At 42.7% G+C, this 20,255-nt stretch overlaps 1 protein-coding gene across 3 annotated transcripts in view; it reads right to left on the minus strand.

Annotated features, from left to right (window-relative positions):
• The window catches only part of DZIP1L (DAZ interacting zinc finger protein 1 like), a 525,484-nt gene that overhangs the window by 28,906 nt on the left and 476,323 nt on the right, over nt 1-20,255 (minus strand). For all 3 annotated transcript variants that reach the window (XM_073674291.1, XM_073674293.1, XM_073674292.1), the window contains 7 exons: nt 18,304-18,428; nt 13,631-13,783; nt 12,673-12,804; nt 12,511-12,573; nt 11,825-11,965; nt 9,674-9,710; nt 8,763-8,837 (listed from right to left, as the gene is read on the minus strand). In XM_073674291.1, coding sequence (XP_073530392.1) covers nt 8,763-8,837; nt 9,674-9,710; nt 11,825-11,965; nt 12,511-12,573; nt 12,673-12,804; nt 13,631-13,783; nt 18,304-18,428 — 726 coding nt within the window. The remainder of the gene's footprint in view (nt 1-8,762; nt 8,838-9,673; nt 9,711-11,824; nt 11,966-12,510; nt 12,574-12,672; nt 12,805-13,630; nt 13,784-18,303; nt 18,429-20,255) is intronic.

Consider the following 20,255-nt stretch of genomic DNA (forward strand, 5'->3'; position numbering starts at 1 on the left):
CGGTTTTTACATTGAAATGTCTGGGAAATGTGAGTCACACAGCTGAGGAGTTGTGGTCAGCTCTGGAGAACCAATTTCATGAATGGTTGTCTCCACTGGACCTGAAACCAGGGAAGGCCGTGTGCGACAATGCTGCAAACCTGGGTGCGGCCCTTCGCCGGGGCAATGTCACACACGTGCCTTGTATGGCTCACGTGTTGAACCTGGTTGTCCAGCAATTTTTAGCCCACTATCCCAGACTAGATCGCCTTCTGCAGAGGGCACAGTCGCTGTGTGCTCACTTTCGCCGTTCGCATCCCGCAGCGCAGCGACTTACATCTCTACAGAAGTCGTTGGGCCTGCCACTTCACCGGCTAAAATGCGATGTGCCTACCCGGTGGAATTCAACTCTGCACATGTTGCAGCGACTGTGGCAGCACAGACAAGCCCTGGTGCAATACGTTCTGACGTATAGCCTGGGTCAACGAGATCCAGAGGTGGGGCAAATCACGCTGGAGGAGTGGTCTCAGATCAGGGACCTATGCACCCTTCTGCACAGTTTTGAAATGGCGACGAAGATGTTTAGTGCTGACGATGCCACTATCAGCATGACTATTCCGGTGATTTACATGCTGGAGCACATGTTAAACAGAATTCGGAGTCAGGTGGTGACACAAGAGGAGGTGGAGAAAGTAGAGGAGGAAGAGTTGTATGCGGAAGGGCTAACATCTGCAAGGTCCAGACGGTCGGCAGCACCAAGGCGGCAGGCATGTGAGGGTGGGGGAGATGGTTTTACCAGGGCGCATGGTAGCAGCCAAACTAGTGAGGAAGGTGCAGGAGCCCAGGAAGAAGTGGAGGACGAACTGATGGAAGACTCATCAGATGAGGGAGACCTTGATCACATTTCTGTTGTGCGAGGTTGGGGGGAGAGGACAGAGGAAGGAAGCATGATTGTTACCTCGCCACCAACACAACAGGGACTTGGTGCTCCTGAATGCGCAACACACATGAGTGCCTTCTTGCTGCACTACCTGCAACATGACCCTCGAATTGTGAGAATTAGAAATAATCCTGACTACTGGGTTGCCACACTGTTAGATCCCCGGTACAAAAGTAAATTTGCAGAAATTATTCCTGCCATAGAAAGGGATGCACGCATGCAGGAGTATCAGCAGAGACTGTTGCAGAATCTTACATGTGCTTTTCCACAAAATACCAGTGGTGCACGTAGTGAATCTCACAGTTCCAACTTGCCAACCGTGGGACCGTCAAGTGTTCAGCACTCAAACCGTAACAGAACCACAGTATCTGCTGGTAACATCAATTTTGCGGAATCATTTCACCACTTTTTTAGCCCATCCTTTGCAAGGCCACAGGAGACAAGAAGTCTGACACATAGTCAACGCCTAGAGACGATGGTACAGGAGTATCTCCAAGTAAACATTGAAGCCACGACTGTGTCACTGGACCCTTGCTCTTTTTGGGCTTCCAATCTGGATAAATGGCCGGAGCTAGCCACTTACGCCTTGGAGATCTTGTCATGCCCCGCAGCCAGCGTTCTGTCTGAACGTGTGTTCAGCGCTGCTGGTGGTGTGCTGACAGATAAGCGCACGTGGCTCTCCACTGATAATGTAGACAGACTCACGTTCATAAAGATGAACAAATCATGGATCCGAAACGACTTTTCTACCCCTGTGTCATCCTGGGGAGAGTAAAAGCTTGATGATTGGTTAAAATCACCCTACCAACCGTTTTAAGCTTTCAAATTACTAATCATGTTTATCTGTATCTTGGCTGGAAAATAATTTGGGCTTTGTAGCAGTGTGCAGCACTGATTCTATTAGGCCATCTATAATAAGCTCCACCAGATTTAAAATTACTAATCATGTTTATCTGTATCTTGACTGGAAAATAATTTGGGCTTTGTAGCAGTGTGCAGCACTGATCCTATTAGGCCATCTATACTAAAGCTTCACCAGATTTAAAATTAATAATAATTTTTAGCTGCATCTGGCCCGGAAAATAATTTTGGGGCTCCGAGATGCGCAAGACACATAAGTGCCTTCTTGCTGCACTACCTGCAGCATGACCCTCATATTGTCAGAATTCGAAGTAATCATGACTACTGGGTTGCCACACTCTTAGATCCCCCAAACTTTTCGATCAACCTTTTCATTTTAATAAAGACCAAAAAAATGGTCATTTTTGAAATTATAAGCATTAGCAGGTTGTTAGAAACTGAAATCAAACAGTTTTCAACTCAAAACTTTATTCTAGGTGATGTTACATTTTCACATAGGACCCCTTGTTCGAAAGGAGCTTCTGAACTCTCTCGTCCATTGAATTTGTCAGGTTTTGGATGGTTTCTGCTTCAATTGTTTTGCATGAGGACAGAATACCCTCCCAGAGCTGTTGCTTAGATGTGAACTGCCTCCCGCCATCATAGACAATCCTTTTAATGATGCTCCAAAGGTTCTGAATGGGGTAGAGGTCAGGGGAGCATGGGGGTCACACCATAAGTTTGTCCCCTTTTATGCCCATATCAGCCAGAGATGCAGATGTTTTATGTGCAGCATGAGATGGTGCATTATCATGCAGAAAAATGATCTTGCTGTGAAATACACGGTTCTTCTTCTTGAACCATGGCAGGAAGCGCTGTTTGAGAAAATCCACATACATTATGGAGTTCATCTTTAGCGCCTTCAGGGATCCTAAAGGGGCCGACAATCTCTCTCCCCATGATTCCAGCCCAAAACATTACTCCACCTCCTCCTTGTTGGCGCTACAGCCGTGTTTGCGTGGGGTGTCCATCAACCAGCCATCCTCCACTCCATCCATCTGGACCATCGAGCGCTGCACGGCACTCATCCGTGAACAAAACAGTTTTGAAATCAGTCTTCATGTAATGATTGGCCCACTGGAGCCGTTTCTGCTTGTGTGAAGTGGATAGAGGAGGTCGACAGGATGGCGTATGCACAGCTGCAAACCTCTGAAGGACCCTGCATCTTGTTGTTCGGGGGACGTTGGAGGCACAAGCAGCTTCAAAAACTTGTCTGCTGCTATGACAAGGCTTTTTTGCCGCTGCTCTTTCAACCTGACGTAATTGCCTGTAGGAAAGAGTCCTCAATTTGCCCTTATCAGCACGCACACGTGTGTACTGTGAGTCAGCTACATACTTCTTGATTGCCAAGACACTTCATCCTGATCATCGCACAATGTTGATTGTAGTCATGCCTTGACCTAAACACTCCACAATTTGTTGCTTCTCAGCAGCCGACACATCCTTTTTCTTTCCCATTTTGGCAGAAAATGTAGGCTGCTTAATAATGTGAGACAGCCTTCTTAAGTAGTCTTGCCTTTCATTGGACACACCTGCCAAACTAATTAGCACAGGTGTCTGCAATTGCTTACAGTGATATAAAGAGCCCTGACACACATCACCATCAATGAGTTTAACTGACAAACAAACAAATTCTTCCCTTATCACTCCTAAACACTTTTTGCATAATAATTTGGAACACAGTGTACATGTGCTTTTCCACAAAACACCAGTGGTTCACGTAGTGAATCTTACAGTTCTAACTTGCCAACCGTGGTCTGTATGGAGTTGTTCAATAAAGGGCCCAAAATTAAGATAACATAGATGGGAGAGGTCTCTATGAATAGGAATTCCTAAGTATTTGATACCCTGTGAGGGCCAGGCAAAGGGAAAGTTGGACTGGATGGAATCCTATATGGATTTGGGGAGGGAGACATCGAGGGCCTCAGACTTCGCTGCATTGATTTTAAAATTTGACCATGTAACAAAGTGATCTATTTCAGCCATAACAGCATGGATGGATATATGTGATTGAGTGATATATACTAGGACATCATCAGCAAATAGAGAGCACTTGTACTCGGTGCCTCCCACCTCAATCCACCTAATATTGGGGTTATGGCGAATTGATGAGAGCAGGTGCTCCGTCACTAGGATGTATAAGAGAGGGGACAGAGAACATCCCTGCCTTGTCCCATTGGTGATTGTGAAAGGTGATGAAAATGTTCTGACGCGCCCCCTGGGCCTTGGGACACCCGGAGCCGGACCCTTTTTGGTGGATGCTGGTGGTTGTAGTCTCCGTGGCGGCAACCCGGTTCCGTGGCTCAGGGCGGTCAAACCAGTGGCGGAACTATTTATGTGGTTTTGATGTTTAAATGTCCGACTACGCCACCCGTGGATTGCGGTCAGAGTGAACCGCCGCTCCAGGGCAGACCGCTGAGGCTGGTGTTGTGGGTGCAGCAGAGCGTAGCATAACTCCCCACGGGAGGAGTATAGCCTCAGGGCAGTGTATGCGGAGGATGGGGGTGATGGTGCAGGGCAGCAGCAGTAATGACACGGAGTCAGTGATGCAGTCCAGAGCCTTTACTCACAGTTCTTATTATCCAGACCACGTCTGCAGGTAACGGCTGCCCACGTCGTACTGTGCTCACCAGGTGAGGGGCTCAGACAACTCCCAGATAACTTTGGAGTGCTTCACAGGACCCCCTTTGTGTGTCCTTTGTCTGGCCTTTCTTACCAACCCTTCTGTCCGGCTGCCTCGGGCCTCCTCTTGGTAAACTTGGCGCCAGTTTCCCTGACCCTATGTGGTGCCTTCCTAGCGGGTGTAGCGAGGGGCTGTGCCACATAAAATGTCACAGCCTCCTGTTTCTAGCTGAGGGTCGTTTCCTGCCTCCACTAGTTTCGGGGACCGGTCTCCCCCTTTGGCCTGACCCCTCCACGCAGGTGGATTTGGGCGTGCGGTGGCGACTCGCCCGTCCGCACCCCTGAGATCCCTTCGTTCCTCGTTCCTGGAGCCTTCTCCGCTCCTCTTCCTTCCTTCTCCCTCTTCCAGGCCTGGGCCTCTGTTACTAGGCCCGCCTCCGGAGCAGAGCTCATGCAGAGCCCCTGCTCCCTGCCACTTCTGCTCAGACTTCTCTGCACTGAACTAAGATGGTGCCCACCTTTTATACTCCCTTCTCAATGCACCCAGGAACTGCTTCCTCCCTGCTCCTGCACTACAGGGTTCCCCTTCCTCAGTGTTCCCTCCCCCCACTCCAGCCAGGGACAGGGACTGTCGTGCCCATCTCAGGGGCATATTGGTCGCTCTGCCCCACGGCAATGTGGTGTAATGCATGCAGGTGTCGGGTCCTGATCCACACTACATCCTTACCTGAGAGTGAGATATCACACCTCTGGGTGAGGTGTAATACCTCTGTAGCAACCGAGCCCTCAGGGTGCTAAAGTTCCATTTATCTTCAGCCTAGGTGACGTATTGCGATACAGGGCCGTGATTTTGGCTATAAAAGGGTCCCATAGACCCCTACCCCAAGCTTTTTAAGAGAATCATATATGGCGTGCCAGGAGACTCTATGGAATGCTTTCTCAGCATCCAACGAGAGTATCTAATTACAAATTTTTAACTGCATCTAGCCCAGGAAATACTTTGTGCCTAGTAGCAGGGTCTGCTAGTCAGCGGATTATCCCGGCTGTTAAGCAAGCTACACCACCTGTAGTTTGGACACTTCATTTTTTCAAAGGAAATGCTTCGGGACCACGGGATACTCAGTGAAGAGCATCAGGAGGCACCCCAAGGCATAGGGGCTCGGACTGGCAGTAGGATGCCTTGCGGTGGACAGCCGAGCTCGATCCTTATAAAAGCTTTTTAACTGCAGCAGCTTTAGTGGACGCTACTGGAGCTGGAATTACGCGGCTGCTGGCATGAGACTTGCCCTCCAATAGATCCTTGAAAATGGATTTAAAGTGTATTTATTCAAATTAGAGAGACAATTTAAATTAAAAAGCTTAGAGCTGCTTCCACCACAGGGGGGCTCGCTCGACCCACCAGCGGACAGGCACCAGTATTGGGAGAGGGGGGCTGGCCGTCAGGGTCCACCGCGGCTCTGGCACAAACCCGGCGACACGGAGGTGGCACGGGCAGGAGCGGACTGAACGTGTCGGCTTCTCACTTTTTGGATTTTAGAAGGGCATGACATGCCTATATCTGTGTCTCCCCCTCCTTTTACTCCTCCACCTCTTTTCTTTTCGCATGACTATATGTACTTGTCACTTTTCCATGTGTTAGTTGTGTCTTCTGAGCAGTTTGTCAGCTTTTGGACACCTTTGAAGGTGTTTTCTATGTGTTTCTATGTGTTTTTGTTTGCCTGCCATTGGTTTTAACGGTGTTCGAAGGTGTTCGACGAACAGTTCGGCGAACACACGGGAGTTCGACGAACCGAACCGAACTCGAACACTACGGGGGTGGCTCAACACTAGCAGTGTGTTCAAAAACATGAGTTAAGCACAAAATCTTTTCACTAGTTTTTATTTCCATGCATTGGGAACATTGCACACTGTTTTCTAATTCAAAACATGAAGAGAAATGAATAGATTTTTAACTACTTTACAGAAAATAACAAAAAATGAACACTGTTCAAAAAATAGTAGTGTCTGCATTTTTCTTTACAAACTCACAATATGTACTCTTTTTTTTTAGGACATAGCATTCCTGTGAATCAATAACCTAATACTTAGTTGTATAATCACGTTTTTTTTTTTTAGAACTGTTTCACACCTTTGTTGTATAGAGTCAACAAACTTCAGGCACCTGTCAGCTGTTATTCCAGCCCAGGATGCTTTGACTACATCCCTCAATTTTTGGCATTTGTTGGATTTGCGTCAGAAACTGCATTTTTGATGTCACCCCACAAGTGTTCTATCGGATTAAGGTCCAGGGATTGGGCTGGCCACTACATACCCTCAATTTTGTTGAACTGGAACCAAGATTTTGCTTGTTTACTGGTGTGTTTAGGGTCATTGTTTTGTTGAAACACCCATTTCAAGGGAATATCCTTTACAGCGTAAGGCAACATGACCTCTTCAAGTATTTTAATATATGTAAACTGGTCCATGATCCCTGGTATGCGGTAAATAGGTCCGGCACCATAGTAATAGAAACATGCCCATATCATGATGCTTGCACCACCATGCTTCACTGTCTTCAGAGTGTACTGTGGCTTTAATGCAGAGTTTGGGGGTCATGTAACGAACTGTCTGCGGCCCTTGGATCCAAAAAGAACAATTTTACTTTCATCAGTACACAAAATGTTTCTCCATTTCTCTTTAGGTCAGTTGATGTGTTCTGAGGCAAATTGTATCCGCTTCAGTACATGTCTTTTTTTCCTTCTTTTTTTTTTTTTAACAGTGGGACTTTGCAGGGATTTCTTGCTAAGAGATTAGCTTCACACAGACGTTTTATAATTGTCACAGTCCTCACAGGTAACTTGAGACTGTCTTTGATCATCCAGGAGCTGATCATTCGCTGAACCTTTGCCATTCTGGCTATTCTTTAATCAATTTGAATGGTAGTCTTCCTTTTTCATCCATGTCTCTTTGGTTTTGCTTTCCATTTTAAAGCATTGGAGATCATTTTAGCTGAACAGCCTATCACTGTCTGCAATTCTTTATAACTTTTACCTTCTCCAATCAACTTTTCAATCAAAGTACACAGATCTTCTGAACAATGTCTCAAACGACCCATATTTCTCACGCTTTCAAGGAGAAATGCATGTACAACATGTGCTGGCTTCACCCTTAAATAAGGGCCGCCTGATTCACACCTGTTTCTTCACAGAATGGTTGACCTCACTAATTGAACTCCACATTGCTATTATTTTGAACACCCCCCCTTTCAATTAATTATTCAAATACACAGACTCAAAATCATGCAGATCATGAATGCTGAGTCTGTTGTTTTTTCTAGAATCTACTGCACCAACTGGTAAATTGTTTGACATTTGGTAATATAATTTATACTACAAACAGTGATTAATCTTGTTAGTCATATTGGACTGCTATTATTTTGAACACTACTGTAGATCTTGGAACACAAACTAACCTCTAATATTCTTAAAGAGCATCTGTCAGTAGGATCGACCCTCCTATGCCGTCTATATGGGCATGTAGGTCATAGGAAGCAGAATAAAATGATACCTTGATATTTGTGATCCGATGTCTTAGTCCAGAGAAATCCACAGTTTTCTTATACTGTATGTAAATTACCTGTTAAGATCTATGGGCTGGACACTGATCTGCAGGAAAATCTGCCTCCAGAAATTATTTTCCATGAAGGGGGAGTTACCAGTGTGATGTGTAATGGCTGCTCTCTGCTCTCCTGATCTCACTGCAGAGTTGTGTGTGATTACACCTGACACAACCGCAGGTTCCTCTCAGCTTCCATCTCACAGGCAGACAGTTACAATACAGCAGAGCTGTGAGAGCTGCAGCAAATGTGTTTGTAAGGAGAGAAAGTTCAGTTTTGCTGTTCTGTGTTAATTACATGTTTCACACTAGTAACGCTTCCTTTTAACTAAAATAATCTTTGGAGGCAGATTCTCATGCAGATCAGTGTCCGGCTCATAGTCCTTAACAGCTCATTTACATATAAGAAAAATGTGGATTTCTCTGGAATAAGACATAGGATTATAGATATCTAGGTATCATATTATTCAGCTTCCAATTACCTGCATGCCAATGTAGATGGACTAAATGGGTGGAACATACTAACAGATTCCCTTTAACTGATACTTGCAGGACGAAGCTGGAATTACATCTGATGGTGAGGCTCCCTGATCGGGCTTATAGAGGTGGGAACTAAGTGGGGACCCTCCTCTCTGATGTCCACAAGCCTTAACATACGCTCTAGTCTTTGAGAAGGAATTATGAATGCAGTCATATAACACATATATACAGTATATGCTCTACTCACCATCATTACTTGAATCTTCGCTTGCCTCTTGTTTTGCTTCTGCCACTGGCAAAACCACTTGTGCAACCTGAGGTGCTGCAATATAATGGAAAGGTTGAAAGTAAAACTGTCTACCATTTTATTATCTGCTCTCGATGTAAACGTATTTGGCAGTTTTGTACATACCATGTAGAGTACACAGCTAGCATGTGGAAGAAGGTGCTATGGTCAGATGAGACCAAAGTAGAATTTTTTGGGCTAAATGCAGAACGCTATGTGTGGCGGAAAACTAACACTGCACATTGCCCTGAAAACACCATCCCCACCATCAAACATGGTATTGGCAGGATCATACTAAGGGGAGGCTTTTCTTCAACAGGGGCAAAGAAGCTGGTCACAGTTGATGGGAAGATAGATGATGCTAAATACAGGGCAATTCTGGAGGTACGCCTGTTAGAGGCTACAAAAGACTTGAGACTGGGGCATAGGTTCACTTGAACTTTGAAAATTGCTGTTCACAGACTCCTCCATCCAATTTCATTGAGCTAGAGCGAGTGTGCAAAGAATGGGCAACAATTTCAGCCTCTAGATGCACAAAGCTGGTAGAAACAGATCCTAAAAGACTTACAACAGTAATTGCAGCGAAAGGTGGTCCTACAAAGTATTGATTTGGGGGAACGATACTGAATACAAATTCATGTCACAATTTTCAGATTTATATTTTTAAGATATTTGGAAAACCATGTATTATTTCCTTCATACTTTACAAATACTTGCTACTTTGTGTTGGTATATCAGGTAAAATCATAACAAAATAGATTTAAGTTTGTGGGTGAGAAAAATGTGGAAAAGTTCATGAGATACAAATACCTTTTCAAGGCACTGTATACAGATATATATATATATATTAAAATGTTTGTATTTGCACTTACCCTCCCTGAATTCTCTGCTTGTGCTCAGTTCTCTGATCTTAGGGGGTAAAAGGTGACAAATATTGTTTAATTGATGACACTGACAACAGATGTTTCATTGCAATTGTTACAAGACACTTTTACAAATGAATGTACTGTTCAAAGAGAAATCCCATAAAAATGACCATATGATTTTTTCATATATGAACATTTGGAACTTTTCTTCAGTCAGGTTCTGTGTTCATGTGAGACAAAATAAATAGTTTAGAGCTCCATTAGTTGCTGTGCATACAGAGCTTTAGGCCATGTGCACATGTTGCGTTTTTGCCTCGTTCTTTTCCGTCCAGATTTGTTAACAAACCCTGAAGCAAAGGCTGGTGCTAACAAAGTGAATGAGAAACCTGAAGTGTCATGCACACGTTGAGTATTTTTGACTTGCAGATTTGGTGCAAAAAATAACCTGCAACATGTCAATTCTCTGTGCATTTTTGCCTGCACTTTTCACCCATTGAATGCACTGAAAAACCACAGGCACTGTTTTTGAGGCTGCGTTTTCCTGCCAAGAGATGCAGAAATGGTGCAGAAATTTCTGCACCAAAAAATATTCAACATGTGCACATGCCCACACTCTCATAGAAGCATCGCTACTGGGGAAAAACAATTGCTCAATACAGAACATTCAGCACCGGGAAGATGCACCGCTCCTCGATACACAGGAGCGCTCAGCTGTCTCTGTATACTCCTCGATATACACATGAGCACTCAGTTATCTCTCTAGAAAGCTTGATACACATTATCGATCAGTTATCTCTCTAAAATTCTCGATACAAATCAGCGCTCCGTTCTCTCTCTATAATCCTTGATAAACATAAACACTCAGTTGTCTTTCTACACTCCCAGATATACACATGAACGCTCAGTTATCTTTCTAGAATTCACTATACACATTAGCGCTCAGTTATCACTCTAGAATCCGTGATACACAGCTATCTCTTCACAATCTCTGATATACACGAGTACTCATTTTTCTCTCTACACTCCCTAATATATATGACCACTCAGTTGAGAAGTTTTGTGTTTTCAAAGCAAAAAGAGGAGAAAGCTGTTGAACACAAAAGGATCCGGCAATGAAATTTCATCTGCCTGAAACGTCTCTTCCCTACATCACTTGTTGATGTAGAGTGAGGAGACCCCACACACATCAGATGTGAGTCAGATTTCGCTAAATTTGTAGGTTTGGCCAACTTTCATCTGAGTATACCAAAGTTATTGCTGTTTGTAGATGAGTAATATCAGGATATTTTGTAAGTAAACCCCATTACAGTTAGTTTTGGCCTTTTTAACTGCTTCATTGGGATAGTGGGATATTACATTTATTGGGTATCATAACACATTTTTTAATTTAGCACATTTGTAATTCCAAATGGTAAAAAAAAAACAATACATGCCGAGTTGGTACACTCCCTAAAAGTCATTATTTTTAAGAATGGTAAACTGGTGTCCGGCCTTCCCTTAATGAGAGACCTATTTTTAAAGCCAATCATAATGTTGTCTCCTAAACACAGCTGCCATAAACGTTATGGAGACCTTTGGGGACATTCTTTGTTTACTGCATGCATGTACTTATGGTTAAAAATCATTTTTGAAATTAAGCTTTATTAAACATTTTCACCATTTTTGTCTTCAAATTTCTTTTGGGCTGCACTGTGTATTTCTGGTTGCAGAGTTAACTGAGAATCTGTCAGTGAGCTTGTTGTGATGGAAGAGTTTATAACTGTTGTTATCTTCCTTCTTCCAATCTCATCTCAGCTCAAGTTTTACGTGCTCATAAATCAGCTGAGGGGAGCTCAGTAGAAAGAAAGTAATAGTTCTAAACTCTCAGAATGAGCTCACTGATGTATACTCACTTTACTCATTCAGAAATAGACAGTGCAACACAGAGGCTATAACTGACAAATAATGCAAAGTTTTTAATACATGTATTAAGGTAACCAAAATCTGCCTTGAAGACGTCCATATCCTTTACACTATAAATCTGAAAGTATTAAATAATTTTCAATATACAATGAAGTGTTATCATATATAATTCCCCCGCTCTACTGACCATGTGGTGAGTGATACTGAGCGTTAATCATATGATGTAAGATATAAGATGGAAAATACTGAACATACTTTCTTCTCCTGAGACTTGATGACTTTTCCTTGACTCTTAATTGTAGACTGCAGCGTCTGCATTGAGGATTCAAAGTGCTCATCTCTTGCCTTCTGGTCACTGGATAATGAAGCTCTCAGTCGTTTATTCTCACTTATGAGCTGGCGATGCAATAGAAAATTATTGGACAAGAAACCTCTACTATAGAAATTTTTTTGCAACTTAAGGGAATCTGTCACCAGATTTTTGCCACCTAATCTTGAGAGCAGCATAATGTTGAGACAGAGACCCTGATTCCAGAGATGTGTCACTTACTGGACTACTTGTTGTACTTTTTATAAAATCACTGTTTTATCAGTAGGAAATTATCACTTGATTATTAGTATACCTTTTGCTATGTAGTCCCCTATTGTCATGATCTCTGTATAACCCCACCCCCATCTCTGATTGTCAGCTTTCTGCCAATGCACAGTGTACACAGAAAGCTGTGGTGTGACTGGGGTTATGCAGAGCTCAGTATTCAGAGAACTGGTAGATCTGCAGGAGGTAAAACAGTGATTTTTTCAAAGCTGCAGCAAGAAACCCAGTAAGTGACACATAGATAGAATCAGGGTCTCTGCCCCTTCATCATGATATACTCATATGGGGCAGAAGAAAACCAGGTGACAGATTCTCTTTAATCCTAATTCTAATAAATCTACTTTACCTCTTCTCTCTCTACAGTGTGGCTCGTCTTCATATTTTTGATCTTCCTCTTCCAGTCTGTCCTCTGAAAATACATATGTTTGTGAAAAATGTAGATATTTATAAGACGCGGTTTAATTGTTAGTAACGATCGAAAGGAAATTTAAAATATTCCTAAATGTACCTGTTTCTCTAACTCTTCCTTCATGTTCAGAAGATCTCTCTGTATTCTCTGCCTCTCCTGACGGTCCTCGTCATCCAGCAGCTCGCCAAGATTGGAGGTCACTGACATTTTACTCTCCATGTCCTGGAATCTCTAAAAGATAATGGACATCTAGAATAAGTCCAATAAGTTGATGCTATGGCATTCGCTCATGGGATTTACCTGTGCGATCTTGTGGCCTCTTACAACAGTGGATTTCCATGGAGATCGGACAAGAGTCCAAAACTGAATCAACGGCACCAAGATTTGTAAAGTTATCGTATTGTGTCCTTATTAAACTGTGTTGTCAGACGTAATGGTTTAGAGAATGAAAATGGTGTAAATTTAAAAGGAGATATGTAAAACAGATGGTACTCACCCTCCCCTGCTCCAGCTCTCTACCGCTGCTCTGATCTTTGTGTTTTTGCTGCATCGGTAACGTCAGGTCTACAGCGCATGTGAATGCTGCGGCAAAATCACTGAGCTCGGTGTCTAGTGCTGTCTACATAAGGCTAGTGATTGACTGCAGTGGTGATGTCATGACTACAGTACAAGTCAATACACAGAGACTGGAACAGTGGTGAAGAGTAGGCACTGGAAACAGGGAGGGTGAGTACTATTTGTGTTTGTTGTTTTACATTTCTGCAATCATTTGGGGACCACCTTTTTGGAAGTGGAAAACCCCATTAATAAAACTGGTGCAAAGTCAAAGTCAAATCTATTCCAGTTCATAGTAAATTTATTAAACGCTTTCCCTCCAGATGAATATCATACAGATAAAATCTCATACTGTACATTGTTGCACATATATGGCATACTACTATAATGGCAGACAAGTTAAACATCCAGATTTGAGAACTGATTTATAATATTCAGTGGATATCTATCTCAATTTTGGATGGTTCCCATTAGGCTCATAATTTAACCCCTCCTCATTTACCGCTGTGTTTTTAAGGGCAATGTCTTCGAATTGAGAAACAAGCTGTCGTCTGAGTTTATCCATCTCATTCTGAAGCTTCACTCTTTCTTCTTCTTTCCATCTTTCAAAGTCCCTCATCGTATTTTCCTCCTTTCGCCGCGCTTCGTCCAGCTCCTGGTACAAACACAAGCAGAAGTGAAATCAGAAGAAGGAAAAAATAACCAGGTAACTAGCAGTGGGTGACTAGAGTCATGACAGACATAACATGAAAGACAGCCTAAAGGTCACAAAATTGATTAACACCCAATTGTCCCAAAAAAGGTACTGATAAGATAAGGATTATGAAAAAATAACATAACTAAGTTGGGTGAGAACCCAGCGGTCATGATGCAGATTAGCACCAATAACAAATTTAGAGGTATTTGGACAGTCCTTAAGGATGATTTCTGGGAATTAGGCTGAAAGTTTACGGCAAGGACCTCGAAGGTAGTATTCTTTGAAACACTGTCTGATCTGCGTGCCACACCAAAGAGGCACCGAGAGTTAAGATAGATGAATAAGTGGCTCAGGAATTGGTGTAGAAAGAGGGTTTTGGGTTCTTAGAGATCTCGGCCAACTTCTCAGTTTGGAACAGGCTCTACGCTAGGGATGGATCCCACCTCAATGGAGAGAGTGCAGCTGTACTTGGGGAAAAATGGTGAGAAAGTTAAAGGAGGGTTTAAACTAGGGACTAAGGGGTGGGAAATTACTGTACAGGAGGGGAAAATAGTGTAGATAGTAACCTAATCCTAAGTAATCAAAGTGGTCTGGGGGGAGGGGTTATAACTGTTAATATACAGGAGAGGAATAAACAGAGAAAAATACATAAAGTGCATGTGTACTAATGTCGGAAGAATATGTAGAGTCCATGTTTGTGGAGATAAGGGGAAGGAGAAAGTATAATAAAATACTGTTTGTTATAAGTCTCCAAGTATAATGAAAGTGGCAGAAAATATATTCATACACTTCTAGACCCAATTTTAACCAATAGGCCAGACAGAATATCAAATGTATGGGATGGGTAATTGGGATCACAAAATAATAAGTTTTCATGTATCATTAATTTTCATGTATGTTAGGAAACAAAGGGTGTGGAGGAGCTTTGGTGACTTCACAGTCATGTGACCATAATGTCACCAATGCTCACACAGCTGTGTAGCGTCGGCGCCTCTGCCTCCTGCCGGGCAGAGATGCCAATCCTCTCACCGCCACGGTCCCGGTCCGACGTCCTCCAGCCGCCCTGCTGCTTCTGCCCGGGGTGTGCGCACCACACGCAGTTTCCCGGGCATGGTATTTAGGGTGCTCGCGCTCCCTCCCTCTTAAAGCGGCCGCAGGCAGTCCTAAAGAGTCCCCGGCTAATGGCCAGAGGACTACTCCTATATTAGGCACCTACTCCAAAATGGAGGTGCCTGTGCAAGGTTGTTGTTTGTGTGCTAACACTCTCCTCAGCCTTCAGGTTCCAGTGCCCGCTAGCCTGTCTATCAGCCGTGCCCACCAGCCTGTCTATCAGCCGTGCCGGCCAGCCTGCCTATCACCCGTGCCCGCCAGCCTGTCTATCAAACCGTTCCCGCCAGCCTGTCTATCAGCCGTGCCCATCATCCTGTCTATCAGCCGTGCCCGCCAGCCTGTCTATCAGCCGTGCCCGCCAGCCTGTATATCAAACCGTTTCCGCCAGCCTGTCTATCAGCCAGGGTCGGTCCGGGTAGGCACTCTGGTCCCTCCTTGTATCACAGCACAGAGGTTTCACCACGTGGACCCGTAACAAGCTGCAGGAATCGCCCAGTGTAAATAGGAGATGTGCTGCCGATAACATGATATGTGTGGGGACAGAATGATCTATTGGTGATCTTTCTAACCCCATAGTTCTTTGTTAGCCTGTGTAAAGAGTAGATTGTTGTACAAGGTCTGGAGAGTTATAATGATGTATCAGAATGTGATGACATGATTATATTTCAATAAATGTTAATTTTTTTTCTTTTCAAGAATACATGTGGATTGTTTTTCATGGAAAAAAAGACATCTTCTGAAAATAAGCCCTAACCCCTTCTTTCAGAGCAAAAAATAATATAACACCCTGTCATATTTTTGGAGAAACACAGTATTTATTAATGACCTATTAGAAGGCATACAGAGAAGAATTTTAATATTTGCAATGTGCATGAACCAGCAGATCTGATCTCATTGGATATTATGTGATCACGTGGTCCCTGGTCTGAAGGACCTGTGGTTCAGTTTAGTGCACTTAAACCCCTGAGGAAGCAAGATTATCATACACAAAACGTGCGTTAGGGCATTTTGCATTTCTGGTGACCTGGCTAGATGAATTTTATGATGGGTTTTAGTGATTTCTCAACTATTAATATATGAATTGGAACGTGCTGGGAATGTATCCTTTATGACCATGGTGTCTATTACCCTTAATTGCACATTTCCTATGTCTTGTCCCCAGCTCTGTTCACTTGCGCAGTTCCTCCGCTGCTGCTGGCGCGTCTTTCCTGTAGCGGTCCTCTCTCAGCTCTTCTCGGCTTGACCGTCGACGGTAGTCTCTCACGCTTGGGGGGAAGGGGGTCCTGACCTCGGCTCTTGACAGGTGGCGTCGGATCCCGGGAACTTACTCAGTGTGGGGCGCAGGTCCTGACTTTGACCAACATATGCAGGGCTCAGGGTGCTTCTGTGAGGAGTGCGGAGCCTCTCAGGCGATGTCCAACTCTAGTGCAGCGCAGCCCTCCAGCTGAGGCTTGTCGTGCTGGGCTCTTCTGTCCCTCTGGAGCACGTCTGCTCCACTCTGCAGCTTGTCGCCAAAACTCTCTGGCTGCAGCGTCTCCTGTGGTGCACATCCGCACCCTGCGCTCTCTTGGTGCCAAAAAGCCCCTGCAATCTGGCTCACAGGGTCTTTATACCCAGGAAACTCTCTGGGTCACATGACCAGGTCCAGCCACAAAGTCTCTCCCCCTGCCCATCTGCCAGCAACATTTAGTTCCTGCTAGCACAATTCTTTGCTTACTTTCATTTTCAGTTTGTTCCAACAGAGGGTGGTGTTTTCTTACAGTTACTTAGTCTCTCTTGTCCATCTCTCTACACACCTACCTTACTTTGCATTTATATATGCCTAGGTTGCCGTGTGCTGGTTTGTCATCCTACATAACTTTATTTTTTATATGTGTATTTTCAATAAAAAGTCAATTGTTTTTTAAGCCATACAACTTTTTTTCCTCTAATTGTGATAATTATGTAATTTGGAGTGGTTTATGGGCCTCTATTCATACTTCTCTGACCTTTGTGGTAGAGCGACTCATTTGGTTGCACATAGAGTTACACAGGAACACTGTCTCTTTAAATCTTCTGCTGGGTTTATTGAGAGTTCTGCATAGACCACGGCAATGTTAGCAAAAAAACAAACACGGACTTCCTGGCCTAACAGGAAAAACAAAACACAACACATGGCACAGTCCTTGTTGCTACAGGTAACCGCCCGTTTCAGGTACACACAACCCAAGGTTTAGCTTTCCTTCACATGACAAACCAACTCCAGAGCTTTCACCTCCAGGCCCTTACCACACTCAAATGCTCTAAAAGGCTTGGATTTTATCCTCTGAGCTCCTCCCTCTTTAATCACCCTAGACTAAAGATGGCTGATTAACTCTTTTTTCTACTTTGTGTGCTGGAACATTTTTCTGTGTTTATATTACTGGAGCAAACAATCTCAGTGCTACACATCTTCCCTCTAGTACTTTGTCAGTGACTTTGTCACATCTTATAATCTATTTTTAGAATTATATTCTTTATTGTAAGAGCAGTGAGACTGTGGAGCTCTCTGCCACATGATGTTGTAATGGTTGATTCATTAAAAAAATACAAGCAAAGTGTGGATGTCTATCTTAAAAAAATATAAAATTACAGGCTATGGGCTGTAGATTCTGTGATGGGACATTGATTCAGGGAACAAGTCTGATAGCTGTATGGAGGAATTAGCATCTGCCTTCTTCTAGATCAACATGTTGCATTATAGGTTGAACTTGATGGATTTATTTTTTATTTATGTTTCAACCTTTAAAACTATAAAACTCATCCAATATGGCACTTTGGCAACTATTTATACATGTTCTGAGAACTCCATTTTCTACCATAAAATACAAAGGATATGGTGCATTTCCAACCACTGTGATCTCCTTCCTTCAGCAGAACGAAGGTCTCTTTGTATAGGGAACTCAATGTGCGGTGTATGCTCCGCTATTTCTATTGGGCTCTGTTTACATTATGTTTAGACTTTACAATTGGTGCACGTTAGGAAAATTTGCCGAACATAAAGCTCAGATATAAGTCAATCTGTGGCATAGATTATCAATGGACCGCCATGTTTAAAAGGGAATCTGTCGTTAAGATCAACGCCACTCCCAAAATGCCATATGAACACGCAAGTCTTGGATATTACTAAATAATACCAAATACAAATAAGATGGAAGAGCAATTGAATAAAGAAAGGAGCTAGTAGCAGCCACTTCAATTAAAGAAAAAGGTCAGGTGTTCCCTTTTCTCCAGATGTTGTATATGTGGAAAAACATTAGCAGTCACAGTTTATAATATGAAAATAATAAACCTCTTCAAAATCAAAATCCAGGCACTTATTCAGCAATGATACCTAATGTCTGTTCTACCTGTATCCTGCGCTGATGCTCCATCTCCCTTTCTTTCTCCAGCTGAGACTGAGTCTTCACCAAGGTGTTCTTCAGCTCTTGGATGCCTTCTTGTATATCATCGACCTGCCTCTTCTTTTGTTTCTCTGCAACAAGCAAATCAAGAATGATTTTACCAATGTAATAAAAGAAATTGAAGTTGTAGAAGATGCAAAACCGCAAAAACTTTTGGAAGACTTTGAAGAAGACTTAGAACGCTAAAGAAAACAATGGATTATTGACCAAACTGGTCATACCTAATTTCTCTTTTCAAGCCCACATGGGCACGTTTAAGATTTACCATACTTTGGTTACATTAGGACTAATTTCACAAAGAGCAGTTATGCAAAGATAAGGGTGAAGCAGACATTGGAGACATTTGTGGGATATCATTCTTACTGGCACACAGCTCCTAATTCCTGGTTGAGAGGAGGTAAGTTGCATGGGCATGACCAGTCTATATTGTACTCTATGGGACTCATTATAAAAAAAAGAAAAAAATCCTCCAGCGAAAAAGAAAAACATATTATTTATAAAAAGTCCATACTTTATTCTTCCATCATGTAACGTTTTAAAAACATGTAGACACTATGAAGAATCCTAGAAACACTGACCGACACATTTCGGCAGAAGTGCCTTAGTCATGGTAAGTGTGTACAGGCACATCAGACATCTTTAAAGGAATGAAAGAAAACCTAAGAGAAAAGATGGGGTCGGATCTTCAATCAAAGTCACCTGTGAATTAACCCCTACCTGTATAGAAGGTCTGATGAATAGAAACATATAGACAACTAAACAGCTTAAAAACCAATTCACATGGGTGTATAAAATAAAAAACAAAAACAAAAAAAAAACAGGTATTTTCATTTTATCAGTTATATTGCAAGATGAGATCCTGGCGTGTGTTTAGTCCTTGCGGCACCCTTGTACGGAGTTTAACCCTGCTGTTCTGTTCGCATTTACTATACACTTGTAGTGTTCCGGGTCACTATGACCCGGCTTATTAAACCTTGATTTTAGACACTCTAACTCAATTTTTTTTATACTTTTTGATTACTAGACTGTTTGTGAACATGTTTGGTAGTAAAAAAAAAAAAACTACACATATTTTGTAAAAAAAAAAAAAAAAAAAAAACAATCAAATCAAACATTTTGTGAAAAAAAATTAAGGATAATAAACATTACAATGTGAATATATTTACATAATCATGTAAATTTATGGATTCTTGCATGAAAAACAATACACATGTTTTTTGCATAGAAATGTTTTACAGCCAGAACATGTTATACTCGTCTTGTTGTCACAAGTAGAAGGGCAATAGCTGCATCTTTTTCTTTTGATGCCGGAAGAGGCCATGGGGGTAGAAGCGCTTGTGGAGGACATGGCTTCACTGTCCTGGGCATGTTGATGGATGCTTTGTACCAGGCCTGCTGCTGCTTCTGTTCTTGGTGTAACTTTTCTGTTCTCAATATAAGGCCTAACCAGTGACTTCCCCAGTTCTTCTATAAATAGTCTTCTTTTATGGAGTTTGTTGGGGTTCCAATTGGGATTGATTTCCCTCCACAACACAAAAGAATTATAGGCTGACAAATCCAGAATGTTGTAAAAGAGAATCATTGACCACCGACTTGATTTTCTTTTGCAGGAATATGTACCAATGAGTTGGTCTAATGTGTCTACACCACCTTTCGTTGCATTGTAGTCCAAGATCATATTTGGTTTTCTATCTTCCCGTGTACTTACTTCATTATCATGGTGGTTAGTACTCATTAGTATGACGTTTTTATTTTTTTTTGGCACATACACAACTGTTGTATTTGGAGTAAGGTAAAACATAGAGCTATGTAAACTTCTTTTCCCCAAAATACCTTGTGGTAGTTCAGGCTTGTTTCTTCTGATCGTACCCAACATGGTAAGTTGTCGCTTTAGTAAC

The sequence above is a fragment of the Phyllobates terribilis genome, unplaced genomic scaffold (genome assembly GCF_046119375.1).
Source record: "Phyllobates terribilis strain yellow unplaced genomic scaffold, ASM4611937v1 Scaffold_3__8_contigs__length_932513732, whole genome shotgun sequence".
Taxonomy (NCBI): Eukaryota; Metazoa; Chordata; class Amphibia; order Anura; family Dendrobatidae; genus Phyllobates; species Phyllobates terribilis.